General features: G+C 34.7%; 1 protein-coding gene across 1 annotated transcript in view; it reads left to right on the top strand.

The window, feature by feature from the left end:
* LOC106874009 (uncharacterized) overlaps positions 1-3,733 on the top strand; it is a 42,980-nt gene extending 39,247 nt beyond the window's left edge. Inside the window, exon 4 of the mRNA XM_014921569.3 lies at positions 301-3,733. Within this exon, the coding sequence (XP_014777055.1) occupies positions 301-380 (80 nt within the window). The 3' untranslated portion in view covers positions 381-3,733. The remainder of the gene's footprint in view (positions 1-300) is intronic.
* Positions 3,734-14,201: the final 10,468 nt, after the last annotated feature.

The following is a 14,201-nucleotide window of genomic DNA, read 5'->3' as shown; positions in this document are numbered from 1 at the left end:
TTCTATATTCAAGCTTTGTGATTGAATTTAGTAGGTGGAAGTTACTGCCGTGTGTGTATATGTCTGTGTATGTGCTTGTGCCTCTCTCCCAGAGAGTGAGAGGGGGATTGCTATACTTACTTATTTACACCATGTCTCTTTATTATCCACAAGCCGTTATAAAACAGACTATAAAAAATACTTAATACAAAACTGATTCTTTCATCCTAAATTTGCAGCAAATTGTTTTACATTATTTTCTTTATTTTTTTCTTTCTTTTTTATTCATGTTAATAACAAAATTTTTTTTTTTACTTACAGGCAAAACATTCGCATTGATCATTGTCCCAATTGTAATGTCCAGCATATCTGTCTTAACTTTCTTTGCTCTATACAACTGATAGAGCCCACATTCATCATATCTAGAGAATTTAAATTATGGTGGATATGGATTCTCAAATTTAAAACTATTGGAGATCATGAAGAGAACAGAATTTTATTTTAAATATTTTATGCCTGATCGCCAGTCATCATCATTTGTTATTTTTGGGATGTGTACATATCCACTAAAATGGTTACTGGGCTGATGTCTACACTGGGTTTATTATCAGCAAGTGATAAATGTGGTATTAAGAATAGTGGAATGAGTGAAGACAAAGCTATGATAATACTCCAGATGAATGATAAATCTGAGCAGACACAGTACCATTTGAGCATATAAGCATATATATATATATATATATATATATATATATATATGTGTGTGTGTATACATAATTAAAATTAGGGTTCAGCAAGAATTGCTTCACCACACACCGAAAATTAGAAATAGCAGTCAAAACTACTATTTCTCTACCAAAATATATCTCCCAGCCAGCAACACTTGCCACTAAAACATAGGCAAAAAAGAAAAAATAACGAATCTAACCAGCTCTGATTAACTGTATACGCGTTTCAGGATTAAAGAGGTGTAAATTATATTACCCGAACTTACTTCCTTCATCAGTACAGTATTTCAAAATTATAAATCCGAAAATGTTAATAAAAGAATAAGTAATTCAATCAAGCGACATCAAACGATTATCCAGGAATAGCATTTCCGCATTCATATAGACGAGCAAGAAAATCGTATCATTCCTCAATTACCCACGTGTGCTACGAGTAATCCCGCAGAAAACTGCAGTTTACTATCAGGGAGTAAATAAATTCTCACAGATATAGGGTAAAAATTAATAATTAATGAATAATTAGTAATTTTACCAAGTAGTTTGGTGTGTTAAAAAACCATTATCAGTAAACTTATATAAACATAATAAAATTAGGATTCAACAAGAATTGCTTCACCACACACCGAAAATTAGAAATAGCAGTCTTGTTTGCCTATGTTTTAGTGGCGAGTGTTGCTGTCTGAAAGATATATTTTGGTAGTGAAATAGTAGTTTTGACTGCTATTTCTAATTTTCTGTGCGTGGTGAAACAATTCTTGCTGAATCCTAATTTTAATTATGTTTATATAAATTTACCAATAATGGGTTTTTTTAACACACCGAACTACTTGGTTAAAATTAATAATTAATTAATTAATTTTTACCCTGTATCTGTAAGAATATATATATATATATATATATATATATACCGTAAAAACCCATGTAACTTATACACTTTTTTTCACAAAAGTAAAAATGAACTTTAGAGAGGACGTAAACTATATGAGTAGGTCATTTCCAGATTTTTGTTTTGTTGAAAAAGACGTACAAAATGTAAGCATTTGTATCGGAAGTTGACTCATTTAATGAGCTTAAATATAATGAAGTTGACTTTTATTTATGCTGGACAGTATAATGCTTACTTTTTCTGTATAAATTTACTAAAACCATTAAATGGTTAACTACTTTTTGAAGTCTGACGTACATGCTATATTTTACATATTTTACTTGGTTGAGTAAAGTGTCATCCCAGCTGATGTTTATTGGTAATTAAACTTAATTTACAACACCTGTACATTTTTATCAGCTTTGTTTTACGTTGACAATTCTTGACAACTTTTCCTGTGTACATACGTCTGTGAGTATACGTGAGAGAGAAAGAGAAGCACACATGTATATACACATATGTATACGTGTATATAAAAATATATATAGACACACATATTTGTATACATACACACATGCACATATATATACAAATGTACATTAATATATAAGATATATATATATATATATATATACACAGCTATCATCTGCTCACAATTTGTGAAATAATACTTCGGTTATTTCCAGTTAATCCCACACAGTTGCACAGAGACACACAAACACACAGTCTCATAAAGTTACAAATGCATACAAATACTTAAACACAGTCTCATACAGTTACACATATGCACACACAGATACCAGCAGAGAATCAGCGTCATTTACTTATTTTTATTGGGATGCTAATGTTGAGGGAAGAGGAGGGTATACCAAGTGAGTAAAGTGGACTATTTATAGAGAAGACAATGCAAACACTTTGTAAAATATAGCATTTAATGTGATACCTGTTAAACAGAAATTATTTTTATCTAATGAAAATTTAATAAAATCTAAAGTATGTGAAATTATGCTAAATACAACTAAATTTAAAACCTTTTTCCTCTGGCCATATTGACAATTCTGAAAACTTTCGGGTGCAAATTTTACATGAGTATAAGCTTTTTTTTAACAATTTTTATCCTGAAAATCACCTGCATAAATTACACAGGTGCACAAATTACATGGGTTTTTATGGTATATGTGTATATGTATGTATGTATATATATATATATATATATATATATATATATATACACACACACACACTCACTCACACACATCCATACACAAGTACAGACATACCTGTGCATAAAATATTGTAAGAATAAATAAATCGGATGCAGATTTAAACAGAACTAAAACTTACCAGTGAGTTATTATTTTCTGTTGATATAATTTTTTTGTTTTGTTTTAGAGCCTCACTAAAGTTTAGTTTTTTTTTTTTTTGTTTTTTTTTTTTCTTTATTTTCACATTCAATCTGAACATTCCCTTTTGAAACAGTAAATTGTGTCATAGAAGTTGATATTTCAAATATTAGAAAAAAATATCTCCAAAATCAGTGATTAATTTACATAGTATGTTTCATGTGTTAAACTTTTACTACAATTTTAAACTGTAATTTAAATTAAGTTTCATGGTTAACTTATCTACCATGTAGAATAATATTCCATAGTTTATAGTAAAGATTTTAGTGTCCAACATGTATGATAGAGCAATAGATAAGCGTTTGTGGCTCACATTAAATTTTCAATTGAAGCAAATTCTCAGCACATAGCACTGCTTTGAGAAATGCATAAACACAATCCCTTTGTCCTCACCTGTGTCTGAATAATAAATCATTGTTATTTGATGAAGATTCTGCATTAAAACCAGTAGGTTGAGAGTATATGTCTCCAAGCTACAAAGGCATTATCTTATTCACTAGCAAAGAAAGGATTTGTCTTCAAAATCAATACTGGAAAATTAATTCCAGCCTCACCAATATGCATTAGATAAACATCAGTGAATATTTGAACAAAGTATTTTTTGTCAATACAAGAATAAAAACTTTTTGGTCTCCCTTTGTTTTTGTTGTTTATTTTTGGGGAATGGGGTGCATGCATTTTACAATTCTAAAGTTACAAAATAAAAGAAAAAATTTATACTTAAAATAAAGAAATAAATTCCAATGTTACAATGAAAAGTTTTGGAGTTCCCTTTATTTTTGTTCCTATTTCTATTCTGCACATGCTCAATGAAAGGAAATAAGTGAGAAAAATAAACAATGTTCAATAAATGAAATAAAATCCTCCATTGGTGAAGTAACTGAAATATAAATGATACATTACAAAATATTATTCAAAGGGTACCAGTATTCATGAAAGAATGATTAATCAGAAACAATTTAAGTAAAATATCTTTAAAGAAGGTTGTTGTGTAAGGGCAGAACAATGTGAGAGGGTACAAAGTAAACTACAATGTCCTTCTTCAGGACATTTGGGAAAAGCAGGAGTTGCACAGTCTGGTGTTGCTATAGCAGCCAGTCTTCTTTATGTAGTTCTGTCCTATTGTTCATGGTTAGAAGGCTTCCATAATTCTGCCAATTGCCCCTGTTTGCACTGGGTTGCCTTAATGGAAACTTCAAAATTCTGGGTTTGGCACTTCTTAAGGTGTTTCTTTATTGAAGTGTTCATGCTCCTTTATTCAGATGTGTAGTTTCCTTGTAGTGCTCCCTGTGTAGGATGCTCCACATTTACTGCAAACTATTTCGTATACTACATAGGCCCTCGAGCATGTTTTGAAGTCGTTGGTGAGGTAGTTGGTGAGTGTGCACCCCACAGTAGTCTCTGTGGTATTTTTCCTCGACAGAACTTTCCTTAATGATGAACTGGTATGTACCATCTGTTATTGTTGGCACTCCGTCACTTACGACATCAAGGGTTCCAGTTGATCCGATCAACGGAACAGCCTGCTCGTGAAATTAACGTGCAAGTGGCTGAGCACTCAACAGACACGTGTTCCCTTAATGTAGTTCTCGGGAATATTCAGCATGACACAGTGTGACAAGGCTGACCCTTTGAATTATAGGCACAACAGGAAGTAAGAGAAAGTTATGGTGAAAGAGTACAGTAGGGTTCGCCACCATCCCCTGCCGAAGCCTCGTGGAGCTTTAGGTGTTTTCGCTCAATAAACACAGTGCCCGGTCTGGGAATTGAAACCGCGAGTCCGCTGCCCTAACCACTGGGCCATTGCGCCTCCACTGTACCATCTGTATGTTAAGTACAATAACTTGAAAGAGCCTTATAACTAATTACTGGGTTTGCAAGAGATTTTGCAAACCCAATAGTTGGTTATGAGATTCTGGGGCAAAGTCAACTGCATAAAACTCAAATAGGTATAAGATTTGATATCACTGATTCAACACTGAATTGTCATCAGATGTTTTAATGCTCTCTCTCTCTCTCTGTCTATCTATCTATCTATCTGTTTGTCTGTCTGTCTGTCTATCCATCTCTCTGTGTGTGAGAATAATCCTGTGTGTATACATGTATGAGAAGAGGGAAAAGTGCTATGAGAAATGTGTTCAATTCATAAATTGTAATGTCTCTCTCACTCACTGCTGTCTGTCAAGTGTATGTTTCTGCATTTGCATGCATGTGTATATATGTTTGCCTCCAGTACTAAAAAGTGCTATCCAAAAAAGATTTTTCAGCATCCCATCAATTCTGCCAAATCGCCAGTATCCAAACAACCACATTTTGTTGTCTCACTGTGAGCCCACACCACTTCAATCCAGGTAATATTCAGGTTCTGAGCCCTGAGTGAACATATTATGTGATCAGAGGCATTCCAGGAAACCTGGATTATATTATCCAAAGTAGCCTTCATTTTTTAGGATAGTAGAGTGTGACTTTAAAAGAGGCTTGCTTACTATTTCTAGCAGACTCTCTTGTTGACTGAAGTGATGAGTTGCTGTTGGTTCCAAATAAACTCTGTTTAAACAGATTTATGATAAAAGGCATTCACACCATGGCCATCCAGTCTATTTGATGGTTTTTAGAATTGGATCATGTAATGTGTCTTCTTTTTAAAAACAAATTGGTGAGGGATGAATTGTATCATTGTTTCTTTCATTTTTTTACTTGTTTCACTCATTAGACTGTGGCCATGCTGGGGCACCTCATTGAAGAAATTTTAGTTAAATGAATTGACCCCAGTATTTTTTTTTAAGATTACTACTTATTCTATCGGACTCTTTTGCCTGACTGCTAAGTTATGGGGATGTAAACACACCAACATCAGTTGTCAAGTGGTGCTGAGGGACAAACACACATTGATATACATATATATATATATATATATATGCCTGTGTATATGTATATATATATATATATATATATATATATATATATATATATATATATATATATATATATATGCCTGTGTATATGTATATATGCATATATATATATATATATATATATATATGTGTGTGTGTGTGTGTATATATATATATATATATATAATACGATGGACTTCCTTCAGTTTCCATCTACCAAATCCATTCACAAGGCTTTGGTTGGCTTCAGCCTATAGTAGAAGACACTTGCCCAAAGTGGCCACACAGTGGGACTGAACCCTGGACTATGTGGTTGGGAAACAAGCTTCTTACCACCATTGGACTGGATTTTTTTTTTTTTTTTTTTTTAGAGATAATTATGGTTATGGAATCAGCACTGCACCAAAATGATGAGAAATTTACAATGAAACATTAAGTCTCCATTCTAACAATAGCTATATGCAGAGCACATTTATTTATATGTATTATATAAATTTTATTTATATGTATTAGTAGTTGATTTCCGTTGGTTTCAACAATAAGTGCTATTCACTTGTTCGAGCAACTTTGACTTAACTGCTCATTGAATTAGCTATAATTCATGAGATGCAAATTTCTAAGCCATTTGACCATGCCTGGCTGACAATTTTGTATTCATTATGTAACTGAGTTGAGCCTAAAACGATCTTGCTTCTAACGTATAACTGCTTGGAAAATAGAGATAAGATAACTCTGAGGCAAGGACTGGTATATATCGGGTAATTAGTCGCTTCAAGGAAACTCATTTCAAAAACTTGCAGGCTAATTATGAGGCATAATTTCAAAACTCAACTACGTGTATGTGGATTAGCCCAGGCAAGTTTACATGGCTAGGGGAGATAACTCTTACGACACTTTTCATAAACCACATTTAACAATACAGATATCACTATACAGCTTACCAGAGAAGCACTACAGGTAATTTCAGAGAAAGCTATTTTCACTTGAAAGCATGTTTTTGAGACCCAAGATCTGAATGTGAAATAATAGATTAAAAATTCAGTTCTCTTCCCGACATGACCCTACATCTATATTATCACCTTTTTTTTTTTCCTAACACTAAATAGCAATAAGTTATGTAAGTACGTGATATATCTTTAACAAGGGCAACAGGAAAAATAAAAAATTTCAACATTTTTATCCATTAAAAAAAAAAACTTATAGGGAGGAAAATATAGATGTGAAAATAATTGAAAACATTTCATACGACAGAAATTGATGCTGGTAGTAAATTTTTACAAATAAAATTCTAATGAAGAAATTTCATTATTTGTAGAAAACAACTTCTTTTATTCCAAAGGTTTCTAATCCTAAAGTTACAAAACATTTCAACACAACTGGATCACTAGATGCAGCTAAATCATATTGTTGTGGAACAATCTCTAAGGGTAGGTTAGATCAACACGACTCCTCATCCAGATGCAGAATGTGCAATGATTCAGATGGGATCATAGCTCACATCATATTGGAATATTCAATTAGCTTAGAATGAAAACAAAAAGCATAGACATACGATTGCTGCAATAATAAAATGAAACTCTTGCAAGAAATTTGGTCTTGCATGCTCAGGAAAAAAAATATATAACCATTTTGTGAGTATAGAAATGCAAAATTGATGAAATGAGGTCATGCACTTTACTATAGAAACCAAAAAAAAAAAGATATAGCACAATAGACCAGAGATAGTAGCTGTTGACAAGAAGAAACTCTATTGCAACCGACATAGTATTCCCAGTTGACACCAGAGAAAAGAAAGGAAAAAGAAAAACCTTAATAAAGTCATCAACTGCTAGAACAGGGAAGTTAACAAGCTTATAATAACACAAATTGTTATAAGCTTTGAGGACAGTGACAACAAAAAAAATTGAGAATAAACCTTGAAAAATTTGCTCTTAGCCTGGGAGAAGGCTCAGTGCAGAAACATGTCTACTAGAGGATCAGCAAGAATTATCTGAGAAGTTCTCAATACAATGTAAGAACTGATATGAAAAGCAGAAAAAATTTCTATACAAAATGTATAAAGTACTCTTTATCCTACATCATGAATTCCAGTTTAATTGGAAGCATAATTAAACTAGGCACAAGACCAATCCCCTGAAGCATAATATACCTGTGATAATTGGTGCATTGGGAACTGTAATCAAAAATATAGACAAATGGTTGACAGTGACAGGAATAGAATGCCCTGAAGAGCTTCTACAGAAAGTTTACCTCTTAGGAACAGGAAAGATTATCAGGAGGGTTTTAAGCACTTGAAAGACTCTTTGAAAGTTGGTGGATACCTAAGGTTACATGCAGTAACCTGCTACCCACACAAATTTTACAAGGAATAAGACTGAACCTGAGTCAAATCAATAATAATAATAATCTTTTCTACTAAAGGCACAAGGTCTGAAATTTGGGGGTTGGGACTAGTCATTTACATCGACCCCAGTACTTGACTGGTACTTAATTTATCAACCCTGAAAGGATGAAAGGCAAAGTTGATCTCGGCAGAATTTGAACTTGGAATATGAAAATCGGCGAAATACCTCTAAGCATTTTGCCTGACATGCTAACGATTCTGCCAGCTCGCTGCCTTTAATAATAATAATAATAATAATAATAATAATAATAATTCTTTCTACTATAGGCACAAGGCCTGAAATTTGTGGGGAGTGGGTAAGTAGATCACATCGACTGGTACTTAATTTATCAACCCCAAAAGGATGAAAGGCAAAGTCAACGTCGGCAGAATTTGAACTCAGAACATAAAGACAGGCAAAATATCACTAAGCATTTTGCCAAGCATACTAACAATTCAGCCAGCTTGCTGCCTTTAATAATAATAATAATAATAATAATAATGGTTTCAAGTTTTGCCACAAGGGCAGCAATTTTGGGGGAGGGGATGAGTCAATTACATTGACCCCAGTGTTCAACTGGTACTTACTTTATCAACCCCAAAAGAATGAAAGACAAAGTCGACCTCAGCAGAATTTGAACTCAGAACGTGAAGATGGATGAAATGCCACAAAGCACTTCACTCTGCATGCTAAAGATTCTTTGTAAGATGTGTGGCATCAAAACTGAAACAGTCCACATCTTGTAAGTTAGCATAGCAAATTGGCTCAAAAAGAAATACAAAAAAAAAAGGAGGCACGATGACATAGCTAGGTATGTTTGTTAGAGATTGTATGAAAAAGTTCAGTCTTGAAAGGACACTGAAATAGTACAAGCATAAACCAGAGAGTGTCACTGAGAATAATGAGGGATTTTATAATCCAGTCTGATTCATACTGAGACTATACATTGGTGTAGTTGCTAAAATGATGAAGGAAGCCAAAATTATAGATATTCCCATACCTGAGGACGTATAGGTGGATGATAAAGAACTGGAAAAAATTGAGAAGTACAAGCCACTACAAGATGAGACTGTATGAATGTGAGCAACAAAAAAGTTACCATCATCCCAGCATTGGGATCATTAGCAATGTTTGAAAATTTTGTTGGTGAAATTGGGATTAATACAAAGGTAGAACATGCTTAGAAAACTGCTTTATTGGGAACAGTGAGGATTTAGAGACAGGTACTTGGATGTCAAGCATTGTGAAGGAAGACCCTTGACTCTTGACCCTCTTAGAGAATTAGCAAGAGCTCTGAGAAGTGAAATGTATGATGATAATAATAATAATAATAATAATAATAATAATAATAATAATAACAACAACAACAACAACAATAAATTCCCTGATGCAATACCATGCAGTGACTCTCATGGCTTTTGATCTTAACTGAGTGGAAGTGTCATCATGTACATTGTTTTGTCTTGGTATAAATGATGGGCAACAACAAATATTCTGCTGAATACCACAGATTTGCATGTCAGTTGCTTGATGTTAACCAGTTGAGCTTGTCCCTTAGTGACTGACAATATGTGCAACTCTGATCACAAGTAGAAGTAGGGGGAGCATCATAACCATGTGTTGAGAGGAATTCTTTGGGGTTTGAATAATTCACCTCTGAAAACATGAGTGTTCTGTTCAACATCCTTAAACAAACCTTTTGAGCAGGATGGGCTACTCAACCTGAAGAAAATTCTAACTGGGCCCCACCTACAAGGTCATGCATGTGTTTATCATGATATGAAATCACCATGTTACGCACGTAGGGTTATGATGCATGTGCCTGATTTACCCTTATCAAATGGGTAGTCATAATGGGTATATTGAGCTTCATATATTTTACCCCAGTGTCACTTTGATGGCATGCTCTGCTCTCTCACTCAATAACAATGATAATAATTCCTCTTTCTATTATAGACATCAGGCCTGAAATTTGGAGGGAGAGTGCCAGCCAATTACAGCAATACACAACTGGTACTTATTTTATCAATCCTGAAAGGATGAAAGATAAAGTCCGCTTTGGTGGAATTTGAACCCAGAAAATGAAGAGCCAGATGAAAAACTGATAAGTATTTTTCCCAGCTTGCAAACAATTCTCCCGGTTGCCCACCTAATAATGATAGTGATAATAATAATAATAATCCTTTCTACTATAGGCAAAAGACCTGCAATTTGTGGGAGGGAGATAGTCAATTATATCAACCCCAGTGTTTCATTGGTACTTATTTCATCAACTCCAAAAGGATGAAAGGTAAAGTTGACCTTGACAGAATTTGAACTCAGAACATAAGGACAGATGAAATGCCACTAAGCATTTTGTCTAGCATGCTAACAATTCTGCCAGCTTGCTTCCTTAATAAATAATAATAATAATAATTATTATTATTATTATTTCAATTTTTTTTTTCCACAAGGGCAGCTTGGAAGAGGTGGGAATGAGTTGATTACATCGACCCCAGTGTTCAGCAGGTACTTATTTTATCGATCCCCTAAAAGGGAGAAAGGTAAAAATGACCTCAGCAGAATTTGAACTCAGAATGTAGAGACAGGCGAAGTACCACTAAACATTTCACACCAGCATGCTAACAATTCTGCCAGCTTAATGATAATAATAATAACTAGCTGGAACCGTGAAAAATTCATGGAAAACAAAAAATGTAAGAATCTGTAAACAGTGTACTGGTACCATGAGAAATATTTGTATATTATGACCGTTTATCTTTACATTCTGAGTTCAAATTCTGCTGAGGTCGACTTTGCCTTCCATCCTTTCGGGGTCGATAAATTAAATACCAGTTGTGTACTAGAGTCGATCTAATCAACTGGCCCCCTCCCCACAAAAATTTCAGGCCTAGAAGAGTATATTGTGACAGTTACAGAATAAAGAAAGTAACATTACACTAATGACTATATAATCCAACCAAAATATCTGTTACACAAACGCAAATGGAATTACTATTTAACCTTAAAATACATCATACATATTCAAAGAACCATAATGTACAAATTGAAATGCAAAAGAATGAAATAATAAATGGATTTATGAATGAAAGTTTGGAAATTACATTTATTTCCACCACACAACACTTATTATCGCAAACATGTTTTAACTAACCTAAACTATACACACACACAAATACATTCATATGTCTCGAGTTGTAGCTGTAATTCAAAGGGGCCAGCCTTGTCATATTCTGTGTGAGGCTGAATTTCCCTGAGAACTATGTTAATGTTATGCATGTCTGTGTTATGCCATTTGTGAGTTAATTTTATTGTGTGGTAATGAAAAGTGAAATTGACGTCCAACATTTGCTGTGTCTATGTATCAATGTATGAACTTTTCTTTGGATTTATGTATCTACTATCTCCCTCACTTTCGCTCTTTCTCTTTCACTTCTTTTGTGTCCCTCTTCTCTCCTGCTTTTGATTTAACATTTAACAATGTGTATATGTATCTACTTCTCTTGTGATGTGATAAATATTTAAAAACACAAAACGAACGCCATCACCACTCACTGTCTCTTTCACTCTCTCTTTCACACTCACTTTCTCTCTCTCGTTTTGCCACTTCTTTGAAGTGTGACGCACACATCAGGTACTATCAACACCAATTCTTAAATTGTACTTTACTGACCTCAAAAGTATGAATAGTAAAATTGACCTCAGTGGAATATGAACTCAAAGCATAAAGAGCCAGAAGAAATACCACAAAGCAGTTTTTCCAATGCTATCAATTCTAAGGACACAGTAGAATGAATTCTACCACACGCTGTTACTTACAAACAGATTCTACATTTGTTATATAATGCTTGAATTTTTTATTGTGAACAATTTTTAACTTTCAATCATGCCATACCATCCATCTATTTCCATCCTTTTTCAGTAATTATTTTTTGAAAGGTTCATTGCAGTAGTTCTCAACAATTTTTTACCTATGAACCTCTTTAATTTTTTTTAAAGTCTTCTGGCTATTTACTGTCTGGGTTCAAATTCCAGCAAAGTAGACTTTGCTTTTCATCCTCTTGGGATCGATAAAATAAGTACCAGTCATATTTTGGGATTGCTGTAATTTCAGGCTTTGTGCCTATAATAGAAAGAAGTATTATTATTATTATTATTATTATGCATTTCGCTTCCCAGAGTTCTTGAATTCACTTGCTCCAGTTAATTAAGAGAGTCAAGGGTCTTACAGTCTTCCTTCACAATACTTGACATCCAAGTACCAGTTTCTAAATCCTCATTGTTCCAATAAAGCAGTTTTCTGAGCATGTTCTATCCTTGTATCAATCCCAATTTCTGCAACTTGGTTGCTAAAGTTCCTAATGCTGGGATGATGGTTATTTTTTTTGTTGTTGCCTACATTCATACAGTGGAGGCGCAATGGCCCAGTAGTTAGGGCAGTGGACTCGCGGTCATAGGATCGTGGTTTCGATTCCCAGACCGGGTGTTGTGAGTGTTTATTGAGCGAAAACACCTAAAGCTCCACGAGGCTCCGGCAGGGGATAGTGGCGAACCCTGCTGTACTCTTCCACCACAACTTTCTCTCACTCTTACTTCCTGTTTCTGTTGTGCCTGTAATTCAAAGGGTCAGCCTTGTCACACTCTGTTTCACGCTGAATATCCCCGAGAACTACGTTAAGGGTACACGTGTCTGTGGAGTGCTCAGCCACTTGCACGCTAATTTCATGAGCAGGCTGTTCTGTTGATCGGTTCAACTGGAACCCTCGACGCCGTAAGCGACGGAGTGCCAACAACAAAAACATTCATACATCTCGTCTTGTAGTGGCTTGCACTTCTCAGTCTTTGATTTGTATTTTACTCAAATGGACCCTGACAGCTAATCAATGTATAAAAAAAAATCATATTTTTATAATTAAACATCATTAGTAACTGTATTTAAAAAGATGTTAGAATATTTTATGTATTGTAGAAGCATAACCAATTTATTGCAGATAAATTTTAGCAACAAACTGTTATATAGACTGCCCCCACCCTCACCCAAGGGCCATATGGACCCTGGTTAAGAACCACTGGGGTAGAGTTCAGGCACCTCTTCCATAGGGTCCTGTCAGATCAACCACTATTACATTTCTTGGCTGGATTCTCAAGCATGACTAACTGAGACTATAAAAAGAAAAAGTTATCTTCTCAAGCTATACCGACTCATAAGGGCCGGTTTCGCAGTCACATGGCACATATTCCCCACCTGAACAGGATGCCAGTCCGTCACAGAATTACTCATTTTTGCCAGCTGAGTGAACTGGAGCAACATAAAATGAAGTGTTTTTCTCAAGAACACGACGCATCCCTCGTCCAGGAATCGAAACCACAATCTTATGATCATGGGTCTAACATCCTAACCACTAAGCCACGCACCTCCACAACTGAGACTATGGATACCATCCAGCCATCTCACTCATAGTCTGCCCCTATATAACTCAACTACAAGGAATTTGTCTTGTGATTTTTTTCCTGTGACATTCTGACCACATGTCCATCGTACCAGAGCTGTGACCTCTCAATGCAGAAAAGTAGCAGCTCAACCTGGAGAGACTCCTTCATCTTTGACCTACACACCCTTGAGAAATGTAACTTCAGAGATCCTGTGAGAAATTTCATATTTTGCTGCACAGGAATGAATAGGCACAGGCGTGGTTGTGAAATTTGCTTCCCAAGCACAATTCCAGGTTCAGTCCCACTGCATGCCACCTTGGGTAAGTGTATTCTATTATAGCCCTAAGCTGACCAAAGCCTTGCAAATGGATTTGGTAGACAGAAACTGAAAGAAACTTGTCATGTGTGTGTATATGTCTTTGTGCTTGTCTGCCATCTCCACTTGACAACCAATTTTGGTTTGTTTACTTTGCCATAATTTAGCAGTTCAGCAAAGGGACTGATAGAATAAGTAG

The sequence above is a fragment of the Octopus bimaculoides genome, chromosome 6 (genome assembly GCF_046866305.1).
Source record: "Octopus bimaculoides isolate indiv1 chromosome 6, ASM4686630v1, whole genome shotgun sequence".
NCBI lineage: Eukaryota > Metazoa > Mollusca > Cephalopoda > Octopoda > Octopodidae > Octopus > Octopus bimaculoides.
Note: the sequence above shows the minus strand (reverse complement) of the source record. Positions and strands in the feature narration are given on the sequence as shown.